At 47.5% G+C, this 15,845-nt stretch overlaps 2 protein-coding genes across 6 annotated transcripts in view; both read right to left on the bottom strand.

Annotated features, from left to right (window-relative positions):
• Dnah10 (dynein axonemal heavy chain 10) overlaps positions 1–8,975 on the bottom strand; it is a 105,109-nt gene extending 96,134 nt beyond the window's left edge. Inside the window, exons 1-6 of the mRNA XM_027413894.2 lie at positions 8,762–8,975; positions 7,147–7,227; positions 5,484–5,584; positions 4,476–4,584; positions 3,303–3,418; positions 2,480–2,702 (exon numbers count right to left, since the gene is read on the bottom strand). Coding sequence (XP_027269695.1) covers positions 2,480–2,702; positions 3,303–3,418; positions 4,476–4,584; positions 5,484–5,584; positions 7,147–7,227; positions 8,762–8,975 — 844 coding nt within the window. The remainder of the gene's footprint in view (positions 1–2,479; positions 2,703–3,302; positions 3,419–4,475; positions 4,585–5,483; positions 5,585–7,146; positions 7,228–8,761) is intronic.
• A 1,306-nt stretch (positions 8,976–10,281) lies between these two features.
• Atp6v0a2 (ATPase H+ transporting V0 subunit a2) overlaps positions 10,282–15,845 on the bottom strand; it is a 30,208-nt gene continuing 24,644 nt past the window's right edge. For all 5 annotated transcript variants that reach the window (XM_027413895.2, XM_035443329.1, XM_035443330.1 and 2 more), the window contains 2 exons: positions 14,854–15,025; positions 10,282–13,137 (listed from right to left, as the gene is read on the bottom strand). In XM_027413895.2, coding sequence (XP_027269696.1) covers positions 13,032–13,137; positions 14,854–15,025 — 278 coding nt within the window. In that variant the 3' untranslated portion in view covers positions 10,282–13,031. The remainder of the gene's footprint in view (positions 13,138–14,853; positions 15,026–15,845) is intronic.

Genomic DNA, 15,845 nt, shown 5'->3' with positions numbered 1-15,845 from the left:
TCAAGTTCATCAGCCAGCTCCTCTCCCCCGCTGATCAGGTCACTAGCCTGCCACCTCCTCTGTCTCTGCCTCTTTCACTGGAATATGGTTAAAACCCTCTGCCGATTGGCCCAGTGATTAAGTCCCATTGAAGTTCCATTGAGAAGTTCCTTGATTGACAACATAATGAGTTTGATTTTTACAATTTTAACATACAACCAGAGTTCAGTGGCTACTTAAGAGGACCTCACCCAGCAGTGGTGACACATGCTTTTAATCCCAGCACTCTGGGAAGTAGAGGCAGGCTGATTTCTGAGTTTGAGGCCAGCCTGGTCTACATAGTGAGTGTCAGGACAGCCAGGGATACAGAGAACCCCTGCCTCAAAAAGAGAGAAAGAAAAGAAAGAAAGAAAAAGAAATCTTCAGGGGCTGGGGAGATGAATCAGTGGTTAAGGGTACTTCCTGCTCACAACTCCTATGACTCAGCTCTGATCTAATGCCCTCTTCTGGTCTCCACTGGTACCGGCACTCACACACACTCACCCACCACATACACACAAATACACATAAAGTAAAACAAGTCTTTAAAAAGGGGGAAATCTCCAATATAAAATGAAGATAAATCATGGGTTCGGGGATATCCTCAGAAGAAATCAAGATAATGTAAAGAAGAAAATATTTAAGTCCTGGTTCTTTGTCTCGGGGGCTGGAAATAATAGCTGACCATTCAACAAGAACAGAATGCTATGAAAAAAGCAATGAGGATGAGTGATCTCAGATCAAACAGAGCAACCAGCAAGGAAAGCTCCAAGCCAAAGAACACTTCAGGCATGTAAAAACCAGAGCCAGGGAGATACCTCCATGGGCTAAAGTGTTTGCCACACAAGCTTAATGAACTCCTATACAAGCCAAGAACAATGTTTCATGCCTGGAATCCCAACACCAGCCTAGCCTAGCGGGCAAATGGGAGACACTATATCAAAAAAGAAAGTGAATGACGCCTAAAGAACAATGCCTGCACACACAGGTGCACCACCCCCAACCTTCCACCCACAGAGAGTGAAGAGTGAAGAGTCCTGGGGGAGCTGGCAGCATAGGCATGTCTGAGCTGCCTCACAGGGAGGAAGGGAGGGAGGGAGGGAGGAAGGAATGAAGGAAAGGAAGGAAGGAAGGAAGGAAGGAAGGAAGGAAGGAAGGAAAGGAAGGAAGGGAGGAAGGGAAAAGAAAGGAAAGGAAAAGAAAGGAAAGGAAAGGACAGGAAAAGAGCTGATTGTCCTACAGTACTAGTCCCACATTACTGGCTTTCCTGGCTAAGTACTCTGTCACCTTTTCCCTATCTGGGTCCCTAAACATGAGCAGCCAGCTCAACTCCATTCCCTCATCCAGCCAGCCTCTTGTCTCCTTGTTCTCTGCTCGCCACTTGTGCTTCCCATGACCCCAGGCTCTGGAACTCAGTTAAAGGGAAGGGATCAGGCAGGCACTGCCTAACCGATGACCACTGACAGTGGGTCACCTGAATTCCACAGTAGGGCTAAAATGAAGCTTTCAGATGAGGCCTAGTGCCACCTGCTCTAGGCAGCCCCCCATGATTGCCCCACCCTCTTCTACAGGCCTCCCACATTCTGCTACAGCTGGGAGTGCCCAGGGATGCCCTTTCATCACGGGGATTTCACCAGTATACTTCTAAAGAATTCCATTTCCAGTGAACATAAATGAGAGCTATTGAGCTGGGGATATGGTCCAGTGGGTAGAGCTCTTGCTTAGCATGTGCACAGCCCAGGGTTCAAGCCCCAGCATTGAATAAACTGAGCACAGCAGTATACGGCTGTAATCTTAGCACTTGGGAAACAGAGGCAGGAGGATCTGAAATTGAAAGTCATTCTCAGCTATATGTCTAAACTACAGGGCACCTTATCTTAAAAACAAACAACATCTGGGTGTTGGGAGCGCAAGCCTTCAGTCCTAGCACTGAGGAGGCAAAGGCAGGCAGCTATCTGTGAGTTCCAAACCAATCTGGGATATGTAGTGAGACCCTGTCTCAAAAAGGGGGTGTGGGGTGGGGGGGTCAAGAGAGATGAAATGGTTAGATTTTCAGCACAGACATGAGTCTCAATGGCCTGAAACTCCAGTTCCAGGGGGATCCCGTGCCCTCTTCTGGCCTCTGCAGCACTGCATGCAGACATACATGCAGGCAAATATCCATACACATAAAAGAATACGTTTTAAATTATTACAAATTGTTGGGTGGTGGTGGAGCAGGACTTTAATCCCAGCAATGGGGAGGTAGAGGCTGGTAAATCTTTGTGAGTTCAAGACCAGTGAGTTAGTTCCAGGACAGCCAGGACTACACAGGAAAACCCTGTCTCAAAAACAAACAAACAAACAAACAAATACAAAATTAAAACAAACAAAAATAATAAGCATTCTGAGCTTTTGCATTGCCTTCATAGGATGAATTATTAGTTCATCACAAATGGGTAGGGGAGGGAACAGAATAGACCTTCAAGCTGCTGCATGGTTCTTTGAATGTTGTTCACGAATTTCTGAAGATTCATTAGGAACTCATCACGTATCAGCTGGAAGCTGTGGTACTCCACCGTTTCCCCGGACTTGCCGGATATCTCTGGTGTGTCAAAAGAAGAAAACTCACGGGTTTCTGCAGACATTGTTCCCTGGCCTGACTCCAACTTGTGCTGGTTGAAGGACAGCCCAGGCAAGAAAACCTGCAAAAGTATAGCAATTTATGTAGTTAAAGTGCCCCAGGGTCTCCAGCTGTCTGTTAGGTTGACAGATGTGCAAATTGGTACTGGGCACACCTGTAATCCCAACATTCAGGAGGTTGAGACAGGAGGACTGCAGTTCAAGGCATCCTGGGCTGCAAATTAAAAATGATTTTGATGCAACAAAGGTCACAAAGGACACCTGGTTTGCTGGTTATGTAACATATGGCTACTTAGAATAAATTTTGTTTCACTCTGAGGTTGCTTTATAATGAACAGCTTGATTGGCTTAAGCAGCTAGCATCTCTGTTCTCAGAAGTCACAAGATCGAAAGATGTCATCCAGAGGCCTGGAGTGGTCCAGCTGTGATCCCAGCACAGGACAGGCAGAGGCAGGAGGACTTCCCATGAATTCAAAGCCAGCCTGGGCTAAAGAGTGACAGGCCAGCCTGTCTTAAACAGATGTTACCAAATGAACAAAGGCCTAGACAGATAGTGACCTCCTTCCTGTCCCACACCTCTCCAAGACTAAACTCTCCTGGCCTCCTTTGGAAGCAGGGGACTGTCTTGGGGATGCCAGTCTCTCTGTAGGACCCACAGTTACCTGGCAGAGGATGTCCCTCAGAAAGCGGAGCACTTCCGAGTTTATGATGCCATATTCCATGGTTTCTGGCATGATCTCCATCGCTTCCTTCATGTCAGTGGCTTCTGGGATTGCCTCTAATTCAAAACAGACCCAGAGCATGCAGTCAGTGGGTTATGGGGACATTCCCAGGTGTCCTGGGATCTCTCCTTCCTCTGAGAGGCTCTAGTCACAAAGTAAGAGGACAGACTGACTGGGATCTAAGCAAACCCTGTGCAAATGAGACTAAACTAGACCACACTGGACTTTTAAATTTTGTTTTTGGAGACAGGGCTTTGCTGTCCTGGAACTCACTCTGTACCAGACTGACCTCAAATTTACAGAGATCCACCTGCCTCTGCTTCCCTAGTGCTGGGATTAAAGGCATGCACCACCACCACTGCCTGGCCAAGTTTTTAAAGACTGTGGGAGTTTTAAAAATTGTACTTCACATTATAGTATTAACAAGGGGTCATGGGGACAAGAAATTGAGAGGTTCTATTTTTAAACGCTATCTATTTAGGAGTTGAAGAGATGTCTTGGCCAGTAAGTAAGAGAACACTTGCTGCTCTTGCAGATTTGAGTATAGTTCCCAGCACCCACATGGTGGCTCACAACCATCTGTAACTCCAGTGTCAGGCAATCCAATGCTCTCTTCTGATGTCTAAGGGCACCAGGCATGCATATGGTACACATAAAACATGCATACCACATAAAATTTTAAAAAATCTTAAAACACGCATACAGCCCATCTTCATACATACAGCTGGAGAGATTGCTCAATGGTCAAAGCACTTGTCTGATGCATGAAGACCAGGGTTGGGATCCCTGGAAATTGTGAATGCCAGGTGAATGTGGTGGCCCACTGTAATTTCAGCCTTGAAAGGTAGAGAAAGGGATTCCCAGAGCAAGGCGGCTAATGAGACTAGCCATATAACCCTCTCTGAGTTTGATTAAAACACTGCTCATCAAGAAGTGCTGGAGAATGATTCCCGATGTTAGCCTTGCCTGCCACATGCATGTGGACATGGGTGCCTCTCCACATGTACACGTACACACACAAACAAATACACACACATGCACATGTAACACACACACACACACACACACACACACACACACACACACACACACACACACACAGAGCGAAGGTACCTTTTGTGTTTCTGAGGAAGAACACCACATTCTGTTCCAGAAACTCCTCTGGAATGGGGCTGCATTGCACATGCAAGTCCAGCCTGTTGATGGTACGTTTCACAAGCTTCTGAAACAGACAGGACGCCGTTGGGCCGGCAGGTGAATGCTCTACAGAGTGCATTAATCTCTAGCATGAAGGGTCTCATTCCTGATAAGGACTTATACAGTGGCCACAGAGAGTCTAGTCACATCCAGACCCCAGCCCAAGCCTGCAGCTTCTACTAGGATTTCAGTTTCTACAGGGATGAGAAACTAGCTACCTTTAGCAAGTTGGTTGGTTGTTTCTGGGACTTCAGTGGGTATTGTTCTTTTGGCACTTGTGCGTGCGTGCGTGTGTGTGTGTGTGTGTGTGTGTGTGTGTGTGTGTGTGTGTGTGTGTAAGTATTCCTTTTTAAAAGATGTATTTATTGGGGCAGGAGAGATGGTTCAGCGGTTAAGTGCACTAGCTGTTCTTCCAGAGGACCCTGGTGCAGTTTCCAGCACCCTTATGGTGATTTACAAACATCTGCAAGTCTAGTTCCAAGGTGTCTGACCCCATCTTCTTGCCTCTGAAGGTGCCAGGTATGCAAGTAGTGCACAATCCTACATGTAGTCAAAACACCCATACAAATAAAATCACAAAATAGAACTTAAATAGATAAAGAAAGATTTGGGCTTTTCAAGATTTATTTATTCTGTGTGTATGAATGGTTTGTCTGTATGCATGTGTGTGTACCATGTGTGTGCCACTATATATGGTTCCTCCTGTCTCTGTAAGCCCTAACTCCTGTGGGACAGCTTTTCTGGCTCCTGTGAGTCCCTCAGTTGGTAATGAATCTAAGGGTGTTCTGGGAAATCTCAACACAAGATTCTGGAATCCCCACTCTAGCACACTGTGTCTCTTGCGTGTTCAGTGCCTGTCACCCTGTCTTATGAGAGCCCCCTGGGCCACTCTGCCAACAAGGATAGATAGAGAGCAGGGCGCACCTTGTTAACCCATCTGTCTAAGTGCTCTTTCTCTGGGTCATCGTCATCTGAAGTGAACAGGGAGGGGGTCACGGAGTCGCTTTTCAGCTTCGAATGCTTGGCTGCAAAACACAATGCAATCAGTTGAGATGGCCGGAAACAAGCGTTCCCACCATCCAGATGCCTTAGTATGACAGTTCCTGTCCTCCATCAATGCTCTGCAAAGGACAGGAGTGCAGCAATCACAGCATGCCACACCCCCAAAACTCTCCACTGTGGTTCACAGGTATATGCATCGGCTGTGACGTCCAGCGTGAGATTTCTCTGAGAGTGTGTGTGTGTGTGTGTGTGTGTGTGTGTGTGTGTGTGTGTATGCAGTTTTTTTTTTTTACCTTACAAGAGGTTTATGAATAAGAGTCACAAGGCTATGGGTGTAACTCAGCAGTTGACACTTGTCTATTGTGTGCAAGGCCCTCAGCACACTCAGCAGAAGGAACAGTGAGGTGTGATGACACACACCTGTCACTCAGTACTCCAGAAGTGGAGACAGGACAATCAGAAGTTCAAGGTCATCTTTGGCTACAGAGTTCAAGGCCAGCCTGGTATATAGGAGACCCTGTCTCAAAAAATATTGAGATGATAGCTGAAAAGATGGTTTAGAGGTTAAGAGCACTCACTGTTCTTCTGGGGGATGTGGGTTCTGTTCTCAGCACCCACACAGCAGCTCACAAGCACCTGTCACCCAGCAACCACACAGCAGCTCACAAGCACCTGTCACTCCAGTTTCATCTGTTCAGATGTCCTCTTCTGAGCTCCACGGGTATTGCATACACATGGTACACATACATACATGCAGGCAACTGCCAAAACCATACTTAGGTGTGTTTAATGTCACTTGAAATAGTTGAAGCTGGGCTAGGGTTCAGATGATGGATGGTTCCATGGGTAAAGTATTTACAGTGTAAGCCTGAAGACCCAAGTTCAAACCCAGCACCCTGTAGAAGGGCAGGTGTGGGGGATAGTACTGGGGAGGCTGAAACAGGAGGACCTGTTTCAGGACAGACAGCCTAGCATATTAGGTGAACTCTAGACCAGTAAGAGACTTTATCTCTGAGAACAAGGTGGACAGCTCCAGAGGAATGTCACCTAAGGTTGCCCTGTGGCCGCCACATATGCAAGTGAACATACAGTTTTACATGTGCCCACACACAGCACACTCACACACATACACACACACACACTCTCACAAATATACACACTCTTGCACACACTCACACATCTACACACACATTCTCTCTCACACACATACACACACACACAAATACACACACCCTGCCTCAATCTTTGCCTGGGTAAGGGATGTGACAGTGTGAGTCCAGACAGGGAAGAGTCCATATGATGGCAAAGGAGGGCTGGGACTGGTCTGCCCATAAGCCAAGGGGTGCCAGTGTCAGCAGCAGCTGATCAAGGAAAGCAAGGAAGTGAGGAAAGCTCCCTGGTGCTTTCAGAGGGGATATGGCCCTGGGGACACCTTGGGCCTCTGGACCTGAGGAAAGATATTTCTGTTGTTTTCTGTGGCCTATTAAGGCCATGTGATGGTAGCCCAGGGGCCCTTACACACATATCCCCCACCAGCTCCACAGACCCCCATGTAGAAGTGGCCTCTGTCCCTCCAGATACTCACCTGTCACTTTACCAATGTCCTCTGCTTTTTGAGCTTCAGACTCTTCTTCCTCAGCCTCCTCTTCAAGGATCATAGGGATTTCTTTTTTATGGAACCATAATGGGGAAAAAATACAAAATAGATTTATCTCTGTATGAGATGGTCGCACCTTTGCTTCAAGTGGAGTCAAAGGGAAGGGACACACACACACACACACACACACATACACACACACACACACACACACACACACACAGGGGAATTGTACATGTCACTGCAAAACATCACGGTGCTGGGCCAGCAAGGGAGGTTTGTGCAAATTGGAAGGTGAAAGACACACCTTCACCTGGAAGAAATGCAAGCAACCAGTGAGTGTGAGAGAGGCTTGATACACAACACCGTAGTATGCTTTGCAGCACTGGGTGCAGCCTGGAAACTGTTCCAATGAGCCCAGTGTGCTGGTGCAGGCCTGTAATCCCTGGACTCAGGAGGCAGAGGCAGAAGGATCGGGAGTTCAAGGCCAGCCTGGTCTACACAATACCCTATCTCAGAAAACAAAAGAGGGACCAGAAATGACCCAAGGGGTGCTCTGAAGTGAGACCAAAACCCTGGCAGAGTGAGGCACTCCAGCAGGTGGCTGACACAACAGGAGACAATTGCCTGGTGCTAGCTAGAGCCCCTGGAGACTGCAGGTTTTTTATTTGTTTTTTATTTTTTATTTATTTTTTTAAAACATTTATTTATTTTTATTACATATACAGTGTTCTGTCTGCATGTTTGCCTATACGCCAGAAGAGGGCACCAGATCTCATGATCGATGAGCCACCATGTGGTTGCTGGGAATTGAACTCAGGACCTCTGGAAGAGCAGCCAGTGCTCTTAACCTCTGAGCCATCTCTCCTGCCCTGTTTTTTTAAATATATACAGAATCCTATTAGCGTATCCTGAAATCGGTACTTTTATTTAGTTGTAATGAATGGGCCTAGCCCAGAGGCCCAGAATAATGGGTTCGGGTTCAAAGTTCCTTCTGGGGAAGAAAAATGAAGGCTGGGATGGTTAGATTCCAGTGAGGCTGAGGCAGGAGGATTGAGAGTTTGAGGGTACTTTGAGCTACACAGTGAATTCTAGGCCAGCCTGGGTTATGAGACCCTGTCTCACAATGTAACAAGTAATGGGGAAAAAAGAGAAAAGTTAATGAGAGCAGGCATAGTGTATCCTAACACTGTGTATCTCCCTGTCTATCCTTCTCCCTCCCATCCCTGCCCCTCTATGGAGTTCAGTGATCCTGAAACTTGCTCTGGTCCTTAGGAGATCCTACCTCAGCTGGGATTGCAGTCGGGCACCACTTTGGCCTGCTGCCACTTTTTAGAGTAGGGGGCCAGGCATGGAAGGCGAGCTCCCCTGAGCCTCTGCAGGCTCTCGCCTTGGGACCCTCCTGCTGGGAGGCATCTTACAGAATAAGAGATTCTCTGGGCGTCCTCCGTGTCCCGGACAAGTGAGCAGCCCTGCGCCGCTGAGAGAGAGGATGGCAGCGTCCCTCAGAGGACAGATGAAAACAGAAGCCACTCCCTGGACACACAGTAGGGCTCAGTGCCAGCAGAGTGCTGATTGTAGGCTGGCTTTTGCTTAGGCTCACCAATCTCCACCTCCACCTCCTCCGGCACCAGGACGCGGTAGAAGAACAGCGTGGAGGCGCCCTCCTCGTCGCTTGCATAGTTGAGGAAGTGCAGGATGAGGTCCTCCGCCTCGCTGTCGTCGCGGTTCAACAGGTCCTCGAACAGCTTGGGGTCGCTGAGGTTGAAAGTAGTGTACACGCGGTCGCGCATCCACAGGACCCGCAGGTCGTCCATGGCGTAGACCTGAGCGGTGCAGGACGCGGGGCAGACAGAGCGGCGAGCCGGGCGGCGTCCGTGGCAACGGCGCACCTAGCAACGGGCACCTGGGCAACGGCGCCAGCGCGGGGCAAAGGGCCCGTTCTGCAGGTAGAAAAGCTGAAGTGCAAGAAAGTTGGCTTGAAGAGAGGGAGGAATGAAGAACGAAGGGGTCTGTACTAGGATGGAGAAACCCACAGGAACTGTTGGCCTGAACAAGGGAGAGCACATCGACCCCAGATGCTGTCCAGGAGGCCTGTACAAGACTGATCCAGACCCCAGAACATAGATGTCAATAAGGAGGCCTCTGCACTCCAGGGAGCCTCTGGTAGTGGATTAGTATTTTTCCCTGGTGCAAGAAGGGACTTTGAGAGCCCATCCCATATGAAGGGTTACACTCTGGCCCTGGACACATGGGGAAGGGCCCAGGATCAGCATAGGAAGACTTGGTGGACTTTGCTGAGCTCCCGTTGAGGGCCCTACCCTGCCTGGGGAGTAGTGGGTGGATGGGGTTGGGGGGATGGGCTGGGGGTGGGGGAGAAAGTTTGGGGGTGAGGGGAGGGAGAGGGAGAAGGGACTTGAAATAAGCTTGTTCCCTAACTAGAACTAATAAAATAAAATAAAATTTAAAAAAAAAAAAAAAAAAGAAAGTTGCTGCTGAGATGTGACAAGGGCACAGGACACGGCTCTGAGGCAGAGCCAGGCAGAACTAGAAGCAGTGAACTGGTTAACTTCTGTATGTTAACTTGACGAAAGCCTGCATTAAGCCGGGGGGGGGGGGGGGACGACGGGACAATCTCAACTGAGGCATTTCCGCCATCATATGTGCCTAAGGAGCCTTTTCTTGGTTGCTGATGTATGTAGGAAGGCCCAGCCCACTAGGGGTGGTACTATCCACCCCACCCAGGCATGGGGCTGTGTGTGTGTGTGTGTGGGGGGGTGCTGGGCTGACAGCTGAGCAAGCCATGGGGAACAAACCAGCAAGCAGTGTTCTTCCAAGATCTCTACTTCAGTTCCTGCTGTGCACTTCTGCCCTTAATGAGTGAAACCTGGATCAAATGAACCCTTTCCTCCCCCAAGTTACTTTTGGTTGGTGTTTTATCACAGCAACAGAAGCAAACCAGCAGGACAAGCAGGCAAGGCTGGTCTCGGCGATTAGACACTGTGAGAGCACCTGCGGGTCCTAGAAAGGGGATGGAGAACACCAGTAGGCTCCTAGAAGGGGACCAGCTTTTTCTGGCACAGGGGGTTAGGAAGCGGGATCACAAGAAAACAAGACACTGGCACCTCGAAAATATAGATTTATTTGTCACTAGCAAAAGGAAGTTCAATACTAACAGGCAGATTAGTCCTTCCATGCATCTGCAAAGTGCAGCCCTGACCAGCTCCCCTAGTTGCTGCCCCAGGTCCCGGCTCCGGAACCCAGTCTTCTTACATCATTTCCTGAGGATTTCTTAAGGTGTTCAAGCAGAGCCCCATAGTATCGGTCCACAGGTGGGAAAGGCATTACTGCAAACTGCCTACTTACAGCAGCATCATGGCAGAGTTCTTAAGGTCTGCCTGGAAGGTATGGCATTCGAGCAAACCCAGAGTAAAAACTTCAGTAGAGAAATGTCCTACGGAAAAAAAAAAAAAAAAAAAAAAAAAAAAAAAAAAAAACCTGCTGAAGCTGTTTTTGTTTTTATTTCCTAAAATGAGTCAAACTCTAAAGCTTCATTTGCCAGCCCCGTAAGTCAAGTCACCAATGGATAGTCTACGCCTATTACATAACTGCTGATGGAACACTGGGCCTGAATGTCATTATACAAACTCTGGGCCAGGCCCAGCATTGCACACCCACAGTGCCAGCTGAGAGTTGAGGCAAGAGGGTGACAAGTCCAAGACCTGCATGGGTGGCATTACATATCTTGAAGCATAATGACCCATTCTAGAACTGAGGCCAGGAGAGGGTTAGGAGGGTGGGGAGTCTGTCCCAGGTCTCTTGGCGGAGGGAGAGTGCAAGAGCTCAAACCCCTTTGCATGCCTCTACTGGCCATATCTGGCCTTTCCACCAACAGAAGTCTATGTGATGTGGTAGTGAACATCTGAACAGACGACACGGCTCTGCTGATGTTGTTCTAGGAAGATGAACATGACACCACACCTTCTGTGTGATGCTATCAATTATATTTCCAGAGGGTCCACAAAGGAGTGATTTATGTTTATGTAATTACATAACTGTGACAGACTTCAGCTGACAAGTCACCCTCATTCTTCGATCTGTACCCTAGTAAGAGGTGCTAGTTAGAAAGGAAAAGTAGCTCCATAATAACTGCCAACAGTGAACATGGCCAAAACCGCACTTCGAGTCTGGTTCTTGTCCCTGGAATTAGTTATCTCTGTGAGAACCAAAGACCTTGGGGGAATAGTAATGAGAGTGATAGCATGGGGTGACACTAGATAAGAGCATGCCTAACACTGGGCAGTACCACCTCACCCCCAGCTGGCACACAGGGCACAAACACTGGAGTTCACTGCCCACCAGGGCAGTCTCTGCTTCAGCTAGAGAGAAGGGACCTACAGTCCAGCACAGGCACAGGCAGTTCACCAGTCTCGGGAAACAGGCCTTAAAGGACTTGGAAAGCTACGCCGACTGCCAGAGGCTTGATTTTTAATCAAGGAGCCCCACTCTACCACACAGTTCCACACAGAGTGGAGGGGCAGGGGGACCAACAGGCCTCTGCAGTAGCATGTGACTCAAAATTACAGGAGGGCAGAAATATGTTAGATTCCTTTTTCTCTTTAGGGTGTCACATTGCCCATGCTGGCCTCAAACTTGCCACATAGCCAAGAGAAGACTTGAACTTGTGATCCCCTGCCTCCACCTTCTGAGTTCTAGGAATTTGAGGCAGGTGTCACCACACCTGGGAGAGATGGTTCTGAGGATCTAACAACCAAGCAACACCCAAGCCTCAGGTTTCTTTTTGAAATACTTAATCTAAAATCACTTAATGTAAAATGTGAAAATGAACATAATTTATAAGAATATGACATAGATCAATGTGTTCAACAGGACTAATTCAACTTCATGCAAAGCTAAGCAACACAAGAACAGGTGATTTTTATACTTGAGATAATAAATTAACAAATTAATGAAAATTAGTTTTCAACTGACCTGAACAGTTTTTGGAAATTAAATTGTGGCCATCAGACCTTTATTTAGAATTAGTGTGAAAGTAAAAAATTATACTGTTCCAAGTAGAAGCAAGGTCTCTATGGTAAAATATCTTCATTTGTTCTTTGCTATAAAAATACACACCACTTCCTCCTGTCTTCCCTGCAGCTGCACCAGGTTTTAAGGCTCAGGACTGTCACATAGTCATCTTTCCAAATGTACAACTGTCACGACTGGTCTAACATAAGAGTGACAGAACAAGAATCTTATAAAAATATACAAGCGGGAGAGCCATCTGTTGTGTTATATTGTCCCATTTCCTTCAATTATTAGAACAAGACTGGGCTGTGGCGCTGCCCCTCCTGGTGATTGACAGCATTCTGGGAGAACAAGCACACATTCCTGAGCCAGCAGGGTGAGCAGGGATCTACTGATGACCCAGCAGTAATGTCTGAAAAAAACTATGTCTAGCTTGAGCTGTTGGAAAATATTATCTGGCATCTTCTCGTGATGGAATAACTTTGTGTATTTTTTGTTTTTTTTTTTTTAAAGTTGAAAGGGAATCAAGTATCTAAAACATTTTAGCTAGCCATCCAACTGGTTTTTCTCCTCTAATCTTACACTTTAAAAAATAACTTTAATGTAACGTTGGCATAATTTATATTTGCTCATAATAAAAACCAATGAAATTTCTGTGTCCGAAGTGGTGAGCTTTACAAAATCTTCAACATGAGGAGAGGCGTATCTTACAGAATCATTTGGCTGAATCATAAGGCAATCAACAAGGGTGGAATATTCCTGTCAGAAATCTGACTTGAGTGAATTCTGTAACATGATAGTTCTCCATAAATCTCTAAGCCGGATGGCTGCAGCAATGTGGATCATGCTATGTTGTCATCATTACTGAACTTGGAGGAGAGCAGACTGAAGGAGAAAGGAACAAATTTGGTGCCTGCACCAACGTAGAATTTGTTCTGAAATTCAACCCTACAAAAAGAGATATGAATATGTATTAAAACACCATTCCTTCCCCACCATGGACTGCACCCTGAAACTGAGTAAATTAATGTTCTTACATTTCCTAAAAAAAAAGTTCCTGGCCGGGCGTTGGTGGCGCACGCCTTTAATCCCAGCACTCAGGAGGCAGAGGCAGGCAGATCTCTGTGAGTTTGAGACCAACCTGGTCCACAAGAGCTAGTGCCAGGACAGCCTCCAAAGCCACAGAGAAACCCTGCCTACAAAAAAAAAAAAAAAAAAAAAAAGTTCCTGGGCTAAAATCTTGCCATCTCTTTGCATTCTTAGCATAAACATGCTCACCAGATCATTCTCTCCCCAGTCCACACCACCCCCCTCCCCATCCAACCCGGCTCCTACCTGCATCCTGTGTCGCCTATGCGCCACCGCAACACCCTGATCTCCCCCCACACCCCTGCATGTGTCAGGAAGTCTAGCACACTTCCAGCTCTCATACAGCAGACATGAAGGAAGAGACACTGGAGTTCCTCTGTCATACTGGCTACTGGAAACACAGAGCAGCAGCCAGACACAAATACTGAAAAGCACCAAGAACACCCTGGAGATTGCTGAGATGGCCCAGGGGGTGTAGGCATGAGACACCAAGCCTAACAACCGGAGTTCAATGCCCAGGACTCACATGGTAAAAAGACAACCAACTCCTGCAAGTTGACCTCTGACCTCACAGCAACAAGGAAGGTACTAATCCAGAATTGTCAGTGACACCTGCCACTCCCAATATGAATAAAAGTAGGAACATACACAAGCCAGGCATGGTGGTACCTGTCTGTAATCCCAGCACTTGGGAGGCAGAAGCAGGGAGACCTCTGTGAGTTTGAGACCAGCCTGGTCTACATAACAAGACCCTGTCTCAAAAAAAAACAAAAACAACGACAACAACAAAAAGGGGGGACACACACAATTGTTTCACGGACAGCAACTTTCTTTTTTTTCTTTTTTGTTTTTCGAGACAGGGTTTCTCTGTGTAGCTTTGGAGCCTCTCCTGGCACTCGCTTTGGACACCAGGCTGGCCTCGAACTCACAGAGGTCTCCCTGCTTCTGCCTCCCAAGTGCTGGAATTAAAGGCATGCACCACCAACGCCTGGCTAGCAAATTTCTTTTACTTGTGATAAAATTGTATTTTGTTTCTGAACCGCTAATTCATAGCTGGGTGGGGAGTAGCTACCCATTGTAAGCATTACATTTAGAAAGGGTTTTCTAATTTTGTATTGGTTACTGGCATATGCACATGTGTATGTGTGGGTGGGTGCACTTACCCACAGCACACATGTGACTGTCAGGTGACAGTTGGTGGGCATCAGTTCTCTCCCTCTACCCTGTGGGTCCTGGTGATTGAACTGGGCTTGGTAGCAAGTATTTGTACTCACTGAGCCTTCTTGCCATTTCCTGCACCCTTCTCAGATTTCTTATATTTTTTAGTGCTACATGTCTTTGTGTATGTGCACATGAGTGAGTGAGTGCAGGTGCCTGCAAAGACCAGAGGCACTCACTGGATGCCCTAATGCTGGAATGACAGGAAGTTGTGAGCCACCTAATGCAGGTGCTGGGAAATGAACTTGGGTCCTCTGAAAGTGCAGTTTACATTCTTAACCACTGAGCCACTTCTCTAGCCCTCATTTTCACTTTTCACTTTTAAAATACTGTTCTGAGGACGTGTGTCACACTCACCAGTGAAGGCGTATGGCATGGAGAAATGCAGAAAGTCCTTCCATGACCAGAAGGATAAAAATAGTCAAAACTGCAAAGAAAGCCATGACAGGTAGCAGCAGCAAGACCCCGTAGGTGGTGTCCACACGCAGGCCCACACGCATCAGCATGGCCCACAGTACATCAGACAGCTCTGCAAAGGAAGCCATTCAACAGAGTTGAGGCTGCGAAAACATAAGGCCTCTCACCACCCACGTGTCAGTAGGAATCTCAACCAGTCAGCCTACCCCCGACCCCCAGCAGAGGACCCGAACCTCTGGAAAGAGCAACAATCTTAAGAGGTTCGACTGTGACCTCCAATTGCCTAACAGCAAGCTCAGGGCCTGGACTGGATTGAGAGTCCTTTTCTGAACCTAGCAAAGTGACCTGTTCGAAGTCTGGGTCTACTGACAACAAGGCAGCCTCTTCACCTTCACTGTATGGGGACTTAGAGGGCCTTGCTTCGTCGTCCCCTGGTGGTCAATGCTCTCTTGTGATTACCCATCTCTCTCACATGTCCCAAGGCTTTGTCACAAAATATCAAGGCAACACAACTGCATGTTTTGCTGTTTATGAGGTGAATTCAGTCAGTGACCAGTTACCTCCAGGCTGGAGAAAAAGTGACATGGCCTCTCATTACAATGCACAGGGTAATGCAATCTACAGACTAAAGAACACCCCCACACAGGTGTGTCTTACATGCAGGCTCACATTAAGAGTTCGGAGGATGAGCCATGCTGGAGGCTCAGTTGTGCATGAGCAGAACCGTGACCATGAGGACTGACTTTCAGGAGTCTGAAATAAATACTCCACTCAGTAAAGCAATGGCTAGGACACTCAGGAACATGAGACAGAGGAGAGCATCCATGCCAGAGGTCATCAGGCCCTTAGTTCTCAGAGCTGGACTATGACCTACGTGATCGGAAGGTGGGTTTAAACAATGAGAGTCCTTGTCCACCACCACCTGGAGAGCT

Source organism: Cricetulus griseus, chromosome 4 (assembly GCF_003668045.3).
Source record: "Cricetulus griseus strain 17A/GY chromosome 4, alternate assembly CriGri-PICRH-1.0, whole genome shotgun sequence".
Classification (NCBI taxonomy): Eukaryota; Metazoa; Chordata; class Mammalia; order Rodentia; family Cricetidae; genus Cricetulus; species Cricetulus griseus.
Note: the sequence above shows the minus strand (reverse complement) of the source record. Positions and strands in the feature narration are given on the sequence as shown.